This window comes from Peromyscus maniculatus, chromosome 12 (assembly GCF_049852395.1).
Source record: "Peromyscus maniculatus bairdii isolate BWxNUB_F1_BW_parent chromosome 12, HU_Pman_BW_mat_3.1, whole genome shotgun sequence".
In the NCBI taxonomy this organism is placed as follows: Eukaryota; Metazoa; Chordata; class Mammalia; order Rodentia; family Cricetidae; genus Peromyscus; species Peromyscus maniculatus.
The window spans coordinates 2,002,752-2,018,778 of record NC_134863.1 but is presented as its reverse complement, the minus strand read 5'-3'; the positions used below and the strand labels follow the sequence as shown (position 1 = coordinate 2,018,778).

Sequence of the window (16,027 nt, the reverse complement as noted above, 5' to 3'; positions counted from 1 at the left end):
TACTTTATCCCCAAGCTTTCTACTAAAGCTCTCAACCCTTCTCCCTCCCCATTTCTGCCTCTGCCATGTGCTAGAAGAAAACATAGGCTGTGCTCTACAAGATATAGGTATACGGAAGGACTTCCTGAATAAAACTCTATTTGCAAGCCTGGTGGTGGCAGCACATGCCTTTAATCCCAGCACTCAGGAGGCAGAGGCAGGCGGATCTCTGTGAGTTCAAGGCCAGCCTGGTCTACAGAGCAAGATCCATGACAGGCACCAAAACTACACAGAGAAACCCTGTCACAAAAAAGCAAAAAAAAAAAAAAAAAAAAAAAAAAAACAACAACAAAAACCCCTCCATTTGCCCAAGAATTAAGGCAAACAAGTGACAAGTGGGGCTTCATTAAACTAAATAGCTTCTGTACAGCTAAAGAAAGTGTCAGCCAGGTGAAGAGGAAGCCCACAGAATGGGAGAGAATCTTTGCCAGCTGACGAAGGATTAATACATCTGACAGAGGACTAATATCCAGAATAAATAAAGAACTCAAAAAACAGTCAAAAAACAAATGACTTACTGGAAAATGGACCTAAATAGGAGGTCTCAAAAAGAGAATGAAAAATAGCTCAAAAAAAAAAAAAAAAAAAAAAAAAGCTAAAAAAAAGTATTCACCATAGCCAGCAATTAGAAATATAAATCAAAACAAGTGTGAGATTTCACCTTGCTCCAGTCAGAATGGCAAAGATCAACGAAACAATGAACAACAAATGCTAGAGGGAATGGGGAAAAGGGAATCCTCACTGTTAGCATTCAGACCCACTTCTTGGAATTCTGGCCGATAAGCAGATATTGAATGCCCTGCGTTCTGTTCCCTTTAAGAAAGGACTTCTCCCACTTTGCTCTCTCTCTCTCTTCCCACTTCTCACCAAAGGTAGCAGGCACCCCCCCCCTCTCTTATCTCCCTTTAATAATAAAACTCTGCACTGAGCACTGTATGCATGCCATCTCTGTCTCTCACCTACCGTGGGGCACCTTGGCTCCACCCACCAAGGCTTCTCTCTCACCATATCATTACACTCATTCTCTGCTGCTGGGATTCCAAACTGGAGCAGTTAGGAAGGAAGTCAGTGTGGAGAATTCTCAAAAACTAAAAATAAATTTACCATATGGCCCAGTTATATCACTCATTGGCATATGCCCAAAGGACTTTAATATTCTACACATGGTCAGCCATGTTCATTACTTCTCTATTCACAATAGCTAGGAAACTGAAACAACCTAAATGTCTTTCAACCAACGAATACATAATACAAATGTGGTACTTAAACAGGAATACTATTCAGCTATAAAGAGAAACACAATTGCAAATTTTGCAGAGAAATAGAAATAGAAAAAGGAGGTAGGTAAAATAACAATAAGAATGTCTGGAAAAGCCACAAGGAATTATACTATTAACTACCTTAAAAAAACCTATAATACATATAATTCTGTGTATAAATATACATATGTAGTTTTAATGAATTTTTCTCATCTGGGTTGACCATATTCCCTCTAAGAGCCAAAGATCACCTAACAAAACTTGTAATACCAGACCCAAGAAGCCCTCTTTGGAGCTGTTGGTCAACGCTGTCCAAAAGACTCCCAAAACATACAGTCTATTGTTGTTCCCCTTGGCTACTCAACACCTAGAGGTAGAAGGTAAGTCCCTATTGCTAAACACATTACGTCCTTCAGAAAGACAGCCCAGAGACTCCTCAGCTGAACTGATCTTACAGTCCTCTCCCCGAGGACCAGCTTTCATGGTATCAGAAGGCACCATCCAGGTTCTCAAAGGAAGAAGGCAATCAGCAGTCTTCCCCAGTTATGATGCTTATGAACCACATCAATAACCAGCATGGCATGACAACCCCTTGGCACGCATAACATTAGAGAAGTAATGGAACATAACCAAGAGCTTTTCTAATTGGACTTAAGACCCTCTCAACAAAAGGTACCATAAACCAGCTAAACAAATCAGTGCCAGTGAAGTCAATGTTACTGGAGGAGAATCCTAAAACCACTAATTTACTAAACCATCATAATCCTTAACAACAAATCATAAACATCTGTCCTTATACCCATAAGTAAGTGTAGTCTTCAACCTTCATCAAAGAAACTTGTGTTTGCAATAGACAGACTGCTACAGAAAACCACAACCAATCATAATGTAGAATTTTGGGGCCCACACCTAGGGTCAAGGAACACTATGGAAGAGAGGGCAGATATGATGACTCCTACCAATATCAGAAGCTACACCCATAAAGACTTTACTAATATGACTGGCCTAACAGTAGCTGAACAAGGACTACGTCAATGAACATGCCAAACTGAACAGAGAAAACCACACATGGCCTCAACCCTACAGAAAGAACTACATGCAACTGAGGAAAACCGGGAGAGGGAGAGGTGGTCTTCCTAAGGAATAATAGCACACTTGTGTGATATTTTGTTTGTGTTCTGACAAATACAGCTAACCTGGAGATCAGAGGGTGGTGCTAGCCACTAGTCAAGCATAGAGGTCTGTATAGACAGGAGACAGGAAGTGATAAGGCTGGGCAGAGACAGGAGTGATAAGGTGGGACAGAGACAGACAGGTGGCTGCTCTTCTGCTTCTCTGATTTTTCAGGTTTTACCCCAATATCTGACTCCTGGTTTTTATTGATAAGAATAATTAGGCCGGCGGTGGTGGCGCACGCCTTTAATCCCAGCACTCAGGAGGCAGAGGCAGTCGGAACTTTGTGACTTCAAGGCCATTCTGGTCTATAGAGCAAGATCCAGGAAAGGCGCAAAGCTACACAGAAAAACCCTGTCTGAAAAACCAAAAATAAATAAATAAATGAAATAATAATAATAATAATAATAATAATAATAATAATTAAGATAATGCTTCAGCACACCAATTAGTTGTCCGGTGTAAATGGTCAGCCATGATAACATATTTACAAGTAATATTATATGGACAACAGATTATATTTAGGAATATACAAGTATACACATATACATATATGCATGCAATAACAGTGAAAAAACAGGTCTTGCATTTGAAGGAGAGTGGGGAGGGGCATATTGGAGGATTTGAGGAAAGGAAAGGAAGAAATCTTGTAATTAAATTATAACCTCAAAAAAACCCCTTCAATTTCCAAAATATTACCAAATTCTGAGAAATGATAACTTAAAAGAAAAACCAATCAAACATTTTGAATATTCTATGTTGAAACTTTACAAGTTGGAAAAAATACTAATAGTCCAATTTTATTATCACACTGCAATTTTATTTATGATACTCATTCCAAGTTCTGTAAAACTTACCAGATAAGATTGAAGTTTTCAGGTATCCATCAAGGCAGGGGAGAATGTCTTTGTAGTAAGGCTGCATTATAGACTTATCAATGTGAACTGACCATTCTTCGAGGGCATCCAGACCAACTTTTGCTAGAGGCATATGGCTCAGGCCCAGCTTGAAGGCCATCTATATGTCAATACAAACAAGGAAAATTAAAGCAGGAATTTAACACATACAGAAACAAAAACCATCAATTATTTTATGGTTTCTTTTTTAAGATTTATATATTTATTATGTATATAGTGCTCTGTCTGCATTTTGCCTGCAGGCCAGAAGAGGGCATCAAATCTTATCATAGATGGTTTTGAGCCACCATATGGTTGCTGGGAATTGAACTCAGGACCTCTGGAAGAGCAGTCAATGTTCTTAACCTCTGAGCCATCTCTCTAGCCCTATTTTACGGTTTCTAATTGATATGCTTCTGTTGTTAGCCCCTAGAAACTGCTAAAGGTTGTAAATAGGCATAGTGTAAAACACCAGAGGAAAACTAGGGACAGTGGTCCATGGCTGGGGATTTACTGCAGGCTTTTAGCACATGCAATACTTAATCCTCAGCTCAATTTGTAAAGGAGGAGCAGAGCTACTTCTGGTACTCAAAGCCTCCCAGCTAGGAAGTGTTCAGAGGCTGCTGGGTGAGCCTCTGCTTTAATCTTGATACTTCCATGTCTTCTAGTAAAAAAGTGGTGATAAAAGTAAGGTTATATTGAAGAAAACACACCTACCTGCAATGCAGGAACATAGGCTCTAACATCAAGTTCAATGATGTCATGTGGCAAGGACAGAACAAAGGTTAAACAGGAGGCCAATAGTTCATCTTTGTACTGCTTCATTTTAACTGATACCTTAACAAGAAAGAACACACAAACAAGTTGTGTATCTGAATATTGCTTACATTTAGGAAATTAATATTCATCCTCTTCTAAAATGTGAAAAACAAGCATGTAGTCTTTGTTATGACTACAAAACAAAATGCTAATTCTCAGAAAAGGTTAATATGTTTTAAGTACTTACTCCCCTTTATATAAAAAGCTAAGGGAAGGAGTGAGGTATGATCAATGTACATTATAGGTAAACACAAAAATGTCACAATGAAACCCATTATTATGAACAGTTATTCATTAATATAGGGCAATAACAACTATATTTGAGTTGTCATCACTCAGCTGAATTATTTTCCAAGAATTCAAGAGATTTTTGAAACAGCAATTTCTTGTGTAAGTTTTTAAAAGACCTTTCTACCAAGACAAACCTGCCCTCCCAACACTTGCCTACCTGAGGAGAGAGGAACATAAGGTCAAGGACAGCCTTGGCTACATTTCAAGACCCTGTCACAAAAAGTAACCAGAAGGATCCTTACAAGCAAAAGCACTTGCCATCAAGTCTGACAATGTGAGTTTGACACACAGGGTGGAAGAAAATGGGCTTTAGTGGGTTGTTCTCTGACCTCCACACATCACATAAGTAAACATAAAAAAATAATAATAATCCAAAACCTATCAATCAAATATATAAACAAAACCTCACTACCAATCTGAATTTAAGAAATCAATTTTCAAGGCCAGTGATATGGCTCAGTTAAGGGTGCTTGCCACCAAGACTTGATGAAAGATGACCTGAGTTTGCAATCCAGAGTGAAAGGAGAGAATCAACTCCTGCAATTTATCATCTAACATCCTTATGTGCACCATGACACACATAAATAAATGTATTCTATCAAAAAAGGGGGGGGGGAGGCCCAATGGCACCCACCTTTGATCCTATCACTCAGGAGGCAGAGGCAAGCAGAGCAATGGAATTCAAGGATAACCTGGTCTACATATTGAGTTCCAGGCCAGCTAAGGCTGCATAATGAGACCCTGTCTCAAACAAACACGCAAACAAACAAAACTCAAAATAATTATAAATAACTATATCACTGACAATCACTAGATTTCTTCACTATACATTCATTTAAGAATGTCCTGGCCAGGCGGTGATGGCTCACGCCTTTAATCCTAGCATTCTGGTAGCAGAGCCAGCCTGGTCTACAGAGCGAGATCCAGAACAGGCACCAAAGCAACAAAAAAAAAATATCCTGTAATACATTAAGACAGACTACTTAAATATTACCTCTTTGCCAAATTTAGCAAATAAAGAAAAGCAAGAATCCTTTTCTGGATCTTCAGAATGCTTCAGACTCTTTGGGTAAACTCTCTGTTGAATAAAGTAGCAAATTAGTATGTCAAGCAAGAATCACGCACTTCTACACCTTTATCTGCCAGTTTTTAATCTTTGCCCAGAGGATGAATGCATTTCATGTTCCCACAGTCTAGTTTTGGAGAAGAGGGAGTCTCAGTTTCAGGGGTGTATCCCAGCTGATGCCCAGTAGAAACAGAGCAGGGGAAAAGGTAGACGACTGTCGAAAAGCCATAGGCAAAGGCTAACTCCATCCTTTTGTCATCTTCCAGTGAAAAAATACATGTTGGCTACACCCCAGGCTTCTCAGCTGTACAAACTAAGTCATTCCCAAACTTCATAGCACCAAGTCAACTGAAGGGTTTGTAATACAGATGTCTGGAGCCTGAAGGACCTCTGATTAGCTAAGTCTTGAGAAAATATGAGACCTCTAGAGTAACACTTTGGTGACAGGATGACTTTGAATTAGAAGACTCTTAAAAACATGCTTAAAAATCAGAGTAGAAGTTGGGCACTTGAAAGGCAGATGCAGGTGGATCTCTGTGATTTTGAGGCCAGCCTGGTCTACACAGAAGTTCTACACAGGACAGCCAGGGCTTTAATAAAGAGAAACCCTGTCTAGAAACACACACACACACATACACACACACACACACACACACACACACACACACACACACACACACACACAGCAGAGTAGAAAATGCTACTAACTTTTTGAGTCTTCTTATTGACATTCAAATATTAGTTGTATAATTCTTAAAATTAGACTTTAAAACTACATATGCCATAAACATATATTTTATAAGCACCCTATATACACAAGAGGTATAAAACAAACACAAGAATTGTTCCAGTCCCTAAGAAATACTTACCTCAGCCCTGGGACACAGGCAGTCCCCGGGAAACCCCACCAAACTCTGCTCCAGTTGCTGGCCAGCAGAGAAAACTCCCCGCAGCTAGGCTCCCCCCCGAAAACCTCCTCACTGGACCCTGTAATCTACAAGACCCACGCCTTACCCCAATACCCATCTGCTTGCGACCCTGGTAACTTCATGAGACAAGGAATGCACCAGCTCCCACCAGACCAGGAGTGGCTTCCTAAGACATAGAATCTGCCAGCTCTGACTGGACCAGAAGCCCTGATAAGACCAAGAGTGACTCCGAGTCACAGAATCAGCTAGCTTTGACTGGGACAAGAGCAGCTCTCTGAGATACAGAATCTGCCAGCTCTAATTAGACCAAGAGCTAAGATTGGGCCCAGAGGGGCCCCAAGACACAGACACAGCAAGCACAGATTGGACCAATAGCAGCTGGCTCAGACACAGGCACATCTTGTACCTACTGGAGGAAGAGATGAGCAGACGCCAGTGCAAAAACACGTACAACAACATAAAGAGCAATATAACACCAGAACCTAGCCCTTCTACAAGAGCAAGACCTAAACATCACAATGTAGAAGCAGAAGAAAGCGACCTTAAAAATAACTTCATGAAGATGCTAGAGGCCTTTAAAGAACAAATGAAAAATTCCTTTAAAGAAATTGAGGAAAAGAAAAAAAAATTGGATGAAATCAATAAATACCAAAAAAAAAAAAAAAAAAAAAAAAACCATGAAAAAGCAATTAAACATATGAAGGAAATAGGTCAAGATCTGAAAATTAAAAGAGGAACAATGAAGAAGACACAAACAGGGGGAATGTTAGAAATAGAAAATCTGATAAAAGAACAGGAAACACAGATGCAAGCATAACCAACAGAATATAAAAGATGAAAGACAGAATCTATAGTGTAGAGGATACAATAGAGGAAATAGATTCATCAGTCAAAGAAAACACCAAAGCCAAAAAATTCATAACACAAAATGTCCAGGAAATCTGGGACACCATGAAAAAGCCAAACCTAAGAATAATAGGGATAGAAGAAAGAGAAGAATACCAACTCAAAGATACAGAAAATATATTCAACAAAATCATGGAAGAAAACTTCTGCAACTTAAAGAAGGAAATACCTATGAAGATACAAGAAGGTTATAGAACACCAAATAGACTAGACCCCCAAAAGAAGTCTCCTTGCCACATAATAATTAAACCACTAAACATACAGAATAAAGAAAGAATATTAAGAGCAGCAAAGGAAAAAGGCCAAGTGATCTATAAAGGCAGACCCACCAGAATAATGCCCAACTTCTCTATGGAGACTTTAAAAGCCAGAAGGTCCTGGACAGATGTAATGCAGACCATGGATGCCAGCCTGGACTACTATACCCAGCAAAACTTTCAATCACCATATACGAGTGAACAAGACATTCCAAGACAAAACTAGATTTAAACAATACCTATCCACAAACCCAGCCCTACAGAAAGCACTAGAAGGAAAATTTCAACCCAAGGAAGTCAGATACACCCATGAAAACACAGACAATAGATAAGTCCACAGCAGTAAATCCCAAAGAAGAGAAATACACACACACTACCACCAAAATATAACAGGAATTAACAATCACTGGTCATTAATATCCCTTATTATCAATAGACTTAATTCACCTATAAAAAGACACAGGCTAACAGAATGGATACGAAAGCAGGGCCCATCTTTCTGCTGCATACAAGAAACATACCTCAACTTCAAAGACAGACACTAACTCAAAATAAAAGGCTGGGAAGTCTTTCCAATCAAATGGACTTAAGAAACAAGCTGGTGTAGCTATCCTAATTTCTAACAAAACAGACTTCAAACTAAAAATCAAGAGATCAAGAAGGATATTGTATACTTAGTACAAGAAGATCCATCAAGATGAAGTTTCAATTCTGAACATTTATGGCCCAAATAAAAGGGCACCCACATATGTAAAAGAAACATTACTAAAGCTTAAATCACACATCAAACCCTACATATTAATAGTGGGAGACTTCAACACCCCACTCTCACCACTGGACAGATCTTCCAGATCGAAACTTAACAGAGAAATAAGGGACCTAACTGATATTGACTCAAACAGACTTAATCGATATCTACAGAACATTCCACCCTAACAAAAAAGAATATATCTTCTTCTCATCACCCCATGGAACTTTCTCTAAAATCAACTACATGCTGGGTCACAAAGCAAATCTAAACAGATACAAAAAAATTGGAATAACCTCCTGTATCTATCAGACCATAATGGTATAAAGTTAGATTTCAACAACAAAAATTACAGAAAGCCTATAATCTCATGGAAACTGAATAATGCTCAAATGAATCACCAATGGGTCAAGGAAGAAATAAAGAAAGAAATTAAAGACTTCCTAGAATTCAATGAAAATGAATGCACTATATACACAAACTTATGGAACACTATGAAAACAGTGCTAAGAGGAAAATTTATAGCAATAACTGCCCACATAAAGAAGTTGGAGAAATCTCATACTAATGACTTAACAGCATACCTAAAAGCTCTGGAACCAAAAGAAGCAAAGTCACCAGGAGGAATAGATGCCAGGAAATAATCAAATTGAGCTGAAATCAATAAAATAGAAACAAAGAGACCAATACAAAGAATCAATGAAACAAAGAGTTAGTTTTTTGAGAAAATCAACAAGATAGACAGGCCCTTATCCAGACTAAACAAAGGGCAGAGAGAATATCCAAATGAACAAAGTCAGAAATGAAAAGGGAACTGTAACAACTAACAACGAGGAAATCCAGAGAACCATCAGGTAATACTTCAAAAACCTGTACTCCACAAAACTGGAAAATCTAAAAGAAATAGATGATTTTCTGGATAGGTACCACATACCAAAGTTAAATCAAGACCAATAAACAATTTAAATAGACCAATAACCCCTAAGGAAATAGAAACAGTCATTAAAAGTCTCCCAACCAAAAAAAGCCCAGGACCAGATGGTTTCAATGCAGAATTCTACCAGATTTTCAAAGAAGAGTTAACACTAATACTCTTCAAATTTTTCCACACAAAAGAAACAGAAGGAATGTTACCAAACCCCTTTTATGAGGCTACAGTTACTCTGCTTCCCAAGCCACAGAAAGATGCAACAAAGAAAGAGAATTACAGACCAATCTCCCTCATGAATATTGATGCAAAAATACTCGATAAAATATTGGCAAAACAACTCCAAGAACACATAAAAAATATTATCCACCATGATCCCAGAGCTTCATCTGGGCTTCATCCCAGAGATGTAAGGATGGTTCAACATATGAAATTCTGTCAATGTAATACAACATATAAACAAATTAAAGAAAAACACCACATGATCACTTAATTAGATGCTGAAAAGCCCTTTGACAAAATCCAACACCCCTTTGTGATAAATGTCTTGGAGAGATCAGGAATACAGGGAACACAACTAAACATAATAAAGGCAATCTACAGCAAGCCAACAGACAACATCAAAGTAAATAAAGAAAAACTCAAAGCAATTCCACTAAAATTAAGAACAAGACAAGGCTGTCTGCTCTCCCCATATTTATTCAATACAGTACTTAAAGTTCTAATTAGAGCAATAAGACAGCAAACAGAGTTTAAGTGGACACAAATTTGAAAGTAAGAAGTCAAACTTTCACTATTTGCTGATGATATGATAATATACATAAGTGACCCCAAAAATTCTACCAGGGAACTCCTCATAGCTGATAAACTCCTTCAGTAATGTGGCAGAATACAAGTTTAATTCAAAAAATCAGTAACCCTCCTATATACAAATGATAAATGGGCTGAGAAAGAAATCAGAGAAACATCACCCTTTACAATAGCCACAAATAATATAAAATACCTTGGGGTAACTCTAACTAAGCAAGTGAAAGACCTGTATGACGACAACTTTAAGTCTCTGAAGAAAGAAATTGAAGAAGATGTCAGAAAATGGGAAGATCTCCCATGCTCATGGATAAAAAGGCTTAACATAGTAAAAAGGGCAATCTTACCAAAAGCAATCTACAGATTCAATGCAATCCCCATCAAAATCCCAACACAATTCTTCACAGACCTAGAAAGAACAATACTCATCTTCATCTGGAAAAACAAAAAAACTCAGGATAGCTGAAACATCATGTACAACAAAACCACCTCTGGAGGCATCACCATCCCTGACATCAAGCTCTACTATAATAGTAATAAAAACAGCTTGGTATTGGTGTAAAAACCAACATGTGGACCAATGGAATCAATTGAAGACCATGATACTAACCCATACACCTATGAACACCTGATTTTGGACAAAGAAGCCAAAACTGTACAATGGAAAAGAGAAAGCACCTTCAACAAGTGGTATTGGCATAAATGGATGTCAACATGTAGAAGACTGCAAATAGATCCTTATCTATCGCCATGCACAAAACTCTAGTCCAAGTAGATCAAAGACCTCAATATAAAACTGGACCTGATAGAAGAGAAAGTAGGAAATAATCTTGAACACATTGGCACAGGAGACCACTTTCTAAATATAATACCAGTAGCACAGACACTGAAAGAAACAATAAATGGGACCTCCTGAAACTGAGAAGCTTCTGTAAAACAAAGGACACAGTAAATAAGACAAAATGACAACCTCAGAATGGGAAAAGATTTTCACCAACCTCACATCTGACAGAGGCTGATCTCCAAAATATATAAAGAACTCAATAAAGTAGACATCAAAATAAACAATCCAATTTAAAAATGGGCTATAGAGCTAAACAGAGAATTCTCAAAGGAAGAATTTCAAATGGCCAAAAGACATTTAAGGAATTGCTCAGCATCCTTAATTATTAGGGAAATGCAAATCAAAACGACTCTTAGATACCATCTTACACCTGTCAGAATGGATAAGATCAAAAGCACTGCAGACAGCTTATGCTGGAGAGGATGTCAAGCAAGGGGAACACTCCTTCACTGTTGGTGGGAGTGCAAACTGGTACAGCCACTTAGGAAATTAGTATGGAAATTTGGGAATCAATCTACCTCAAGACCCAGCTATACCACTCTTTGGCATATACCCAAAGAACGCTCAATCGTACTACAAGGACACATGCTCACCTCTGTTCATAGCAGCATTAATCGTAACAGCCAGAACCTGAAAACAACCTAGATGCCCATCAACTGAAGAATGGATTAAGAAAATGTGGTACATATACACAATGGAGTACTACTCAGCAGAGAAAAACAATGACATCATGAAATTTGCAGACAAATGGATGGAACTAGAAAATATTATCCTGAGTGAGGTAACCCAGACTCAGAAAGACAAACATGGTATGTACCCACTTATAAGTGGATAACAGATATAAAGCAAAGGGTAATCAGGCAACAACCCACAACTCCAGAGATGTTAACTAACAGCGAAGACCCAAAGAGGGAAGCATGGACTGCCCTCGGAAGGGGAAATAGGTAAGATCTCCATGAGTAAACTGGGGATGAAGGGTAGTAAACTGAGCAATGGAGGGTAGGGGAAAAGGGATGAGAACCTAAGGGAATGGGATGGTTGAGCTGGAACAGGGAGGAGGGGTAATGCAATGAAAGAGATACCATGATAGAGAGAAACATCATGGGGATAGAGAGAAACCTGGTGCTAGGGAAGTTGCCTGGAATTCTCAAGGATGACCCCAGCCTGGGCTACTAGCAATAGTGGAGAGTGTGACTGAACTGAATTGGCTTGCCCCAGATATCAGACTGGTGAAATACCCTAACTGTCATCACAGAATTTTTCTCCAATGACTGATGGAAGCAGATGCAGAGATCCACAGCCAATCACTAGGCAGAGCTCCAGGAGTCCAGTCAAAGACACAGAAGAAGGATTCTATGAGCAAGTGCAGCAGGATCATGATGGGGAAACATACAGGGACGACCAAACAAAACTAGAGGGAACTCATGAAAGTTGGATCAATTGCTGTGGAGCCTACATGGAGGTGGGGCTGGGCTAGGCCCTCTGTATGGCGAGACAGTGGTGTAGCTTGATCTGCTTGGGAGGCCCCCTGGCAGTAGGATCAGATTCCATCCTTGGTGCATGAGTGGGCCTTGTGGAGCCCACTTCCTATGATGGGACACCTAGAGCAGCCTTGAGGCAGGGGGAAGGGCTTGGACTTGCCTCTACTGAATGTAGGCACCCATGGGAAGCCTTGGCTTCTTGTTGGTGGGAGTGGAGGGTGGAATGGGAAGGGGACACTGGGGGGAGAGGAGGGACGAGGATCTTTGATTGGTGTGTAAAATGAATGAAAAAAAATTCTTAATAAAAAATTTTAAAAAAGGAGAGAAATACTTACCTCAAAATATTTTATTTTCCTGGCATTTCTCACTGTAATAGAAAGTAATTTGTAGAAACCACTGATGAGCGGCAACCGCGAGGATTGTGAAATTAACTCATATGCAAATGAGTATACCCATGGCTCAAAAAATCTTATTTGTTTCTTAGGAAGAATCTCTCTATAAAAACAAAATATTTAAGGAAGAAAGTTTCATCCTATTAATTCTTACTCAGCTTTAAAATTATGAGACATTAAAAATGATGGGCAATTCCATTTATAACATTTTTAGGCATTTTAACACTTTTAAGGATATGTATGCTCCTTTTTTCCTGCCTGAGGTCTTCTAACTCTTGAAAAAAAAAAAAAGCAAAGCTAAGTCTAAATTGCTAAAAATATTTTAAAGGTCTACAGAAACAATTTTAGATTATTTCAACTCTTTATATTATGGATCTCTTCTGTTAGTGGTAATAAAATGATACATTTTTACTCTTAAATAATTAAAATTCTACAAAATACCTGCAAAATTCCACCAGGTTAATGAAAGCTGAAAAATCTTTTGGTTTAGCAGGGTGCAAATTCGCAGCTGGATCTGAAGTTGGGATCACCCAAACACCAGTAATGCTTCCATCCTGAAAAATTGTCCCAAATGAAGACTTGTTCCTTTGAACACATCATTCAACAAACAACTTTCCAATGAAATTATCATATAGAACTAATTTATAAGTAAAGAATGCAGAAGTGAGAAAGAGGTAATTAAGTCCTCTAGAGTTTACATTTTAAGAATGGAAATTATAGAAGCAGCAAACCAAAATACACACAAGACAGAATGGGACAAATACAAAATACAAGGTGGGAAGGGTATTGTTTTTTTCATCTTAAAAGGTTTTGAGACAGAGTTTTACTCTGTAGCCCAGGCTACCCTTGAACTAACTCATATTTCTGCCTCCCAAGTGTTGGAAACCAACCTATAGCCAACATAAAGGGAGTGTTATTTTTTGAAAATGATGATGACACCTTGACAGAGACAAACTTCAAAAAGGAGGAAGTATCATTAATGACTCATGGGTTTCTAATTGCTAAATAAAATAATAATATACAGTTATAAGGCAAATGAAAGATACTTATTTTTGGAAAATACATTTTCTTTTATTTATGTGCTGGGGGATGTCTCTCTGTATGCTATGAATATATGTTGTTCCCACTGGTTAATAAATAAGCTGATTTGGCCTATAGCAAGGCAGCTTAGAGGGAGGCGGGAATTCAGAGACTGGAAGGAGAAAGGCAGCGCTGAGGAGACACCAGCCTGCCACCCAAGGAACAACATGCCAGCAGACCAGTAAGCCAAGTAACACATGGTTATACATAGATTAATAGAAATGGGTTAATTTAAGATAAAAGAGGAAGTAGCAAGAAGCTTGAGCCATAGGCCATCCAGTTCATAATTAATATAAGCCTCTGTGTGTTTACTTGGGCCTAAGAAGCTGCAGAACAGGCAGGACACAGGCAAACTTACAGCTACATTTATATATCCATTTTTTGAGACTGGGTACTATGTAGCCAGATGACCCTCAATTTTGCTATGTAGTCCAAGCTGGCCTTGAACTCCTTATCTTTCTACTTAGTCTCCCAAGATCTGGAATTACAGGCATAAAAGACCACACCCAGCTCATTTTTAAACATATTTTTAAGTTTGTGTTATCAAATCCGCTATCAGATATAATTTTTGTACTCAAGTTCTAAGGTTAAACAACTAGTGAAAACAAAAACCAAGTATGGTAGTGCATACCTGTAATCCTAGCACTTTGGAGTCCAATGCAGGATTGTGAGTTAAACGTTCAGCCTAGGCTAGATAGTCAGACTCTGTCTCAAACAAAACAAAACCTACAGAGTAAGAGCCTTCAAATGACTGGGAGACCAGCTGTACACAAGTGGCAGGTGACATCACAGAAAGAGAAGTGGCTAAAGTTAACGACGACAGGCATGCTTTAAATTGTAGGGGAGCTTCTGATATAAGGTTCCAGAAAGCATCTTTAGGAAAGGTTTGTGTTATTTGTTTATGTGTGTTTTGGAGCAGGTTCTTACCTTGTAGTACATACTGACATGGAACTTGCTATAGCCCAGAATGGCAATCTTACTACCTCAGTTTTCACAGTCCCAGAATTACCAAAATAAGACACCATGTCCAGTCCAGCTTAGCTGAAAAGTCTTTTTTAAAATTAAAATTTATTTTTACTTTTACTTATGTGTGTGTGCGCACATGCATGCGTGCGTGCGTGCATGCGTGCGTGTGTATGTATGTGTATGATATATCACATGTGTATAGGTGCCTGTAGAGGCCCAAAGAGGGTGCTGGATACCCTGGAGGTGGAGTCACAGGTGGTTGTGAGCCAGCTAACATAAGTGCTGGCCACATAGAGGTTTGCTAAGGCAGAGTCTCATTTTGTAACCCAGGCTTGCCTTGAACTCATCATCTTCCTGCCTTAGCTTCTCAAAAGTTGTTAACAGGCAAGTGGTACCACACCTGAGTAAACAAATGTTTTAACACACTAAGCATATAAATCACTTTTTGGATAATCTGTTGATAACACATTTTATACATTAGGTTATATGCAACAGAAAAGCACCAATGGCACATACTCATTGCAAAGAAACCCACTTTCCTTTCTCCCTTAAAGATGTACCATTGTCCTCAGCATGCAAAGAGGTATTAAAATGATCCAAAATAATTATTGAAAAGAATTTCTAACCTCATGCTCTCCAACAGTCTGTTTCTCTAGTGTAAGATCCAATTTTTCCACAATCTTCAAAACTGATCTTATAAATTCATCATAGAGTAAATGATTCAGACTTTGAAGGGAGGAATTCACAAAGAGAAATGTTTCATCTGCTAAAATAAAATCCTGTAAATAAAGAAAACTTTAAAGAGTTCAAAATCTCAGACTAAATAGCATTTTTTTTCTAAATAGTATATTTTAAAAGCATTACAATGCATACTATCAGAACTATTATGATGGAAACAGTGATATATAAACTGTAACTAATTTACTTAGAGTTTTAAACCTTCAAAATTTAACATATCTTTTCTTTTCAAGTTATTATGACATTTTAATCAGATAGTATGACTTACCTGGTTAAGTTACAAATACTCTATACATTGGAATTGAATGAGAGGATGCAGGTCAACCTTTTCAAAGCATTTCCCTCAATTAGTTTGTGTGTCTATGTATAAACACACATTGGCATAACAGCTTGCTCTTTCTCAATCTC

General features: G+C 38.3%; 1 protein-coding gene across 2 annotated transcripts in view; it reads right to left on the bottom strand.

Annotated features, from left to right (window-relative positions):
- Nucleotides 1-16,027, bottom strand: part of Prkdc (protein kinase, DNA-activated, catalytic subunit) — a 234,571-nt gene that overhangs the window by 189,810 nt on the left and 28,734 nt on the right. For both annotated transcript variants that reach the window (XM_006997186.4, XM_076548362.1), the window contains 6 exons: nt 15,508-15,660; nt 13,277-13,389; nt 12,779-12,938; nt 5,472-5,555; nt 4,085-4,204; nt 3,329-3,488 (listed from right to left, as the gene is read on the bottom strand). In XM_006997186.4, coding sequence (XP_006997248.1) covers nt 3,329-3,488; nt 4,085-4,204; nt 5,472-5,555; nt 12,779-12,938; nt 13,277-13,389; nt 15,508-15,660 — 790 coding nt within the window. The remainder of the gene's footprint in view (nt 1-3,328; nt 3,489-4,084; nt 4,205-5,471; nt 5,556-12,778; nt 12,939-13,276; nt 13,390-15,507; nt 15,661-16,027) is intronic.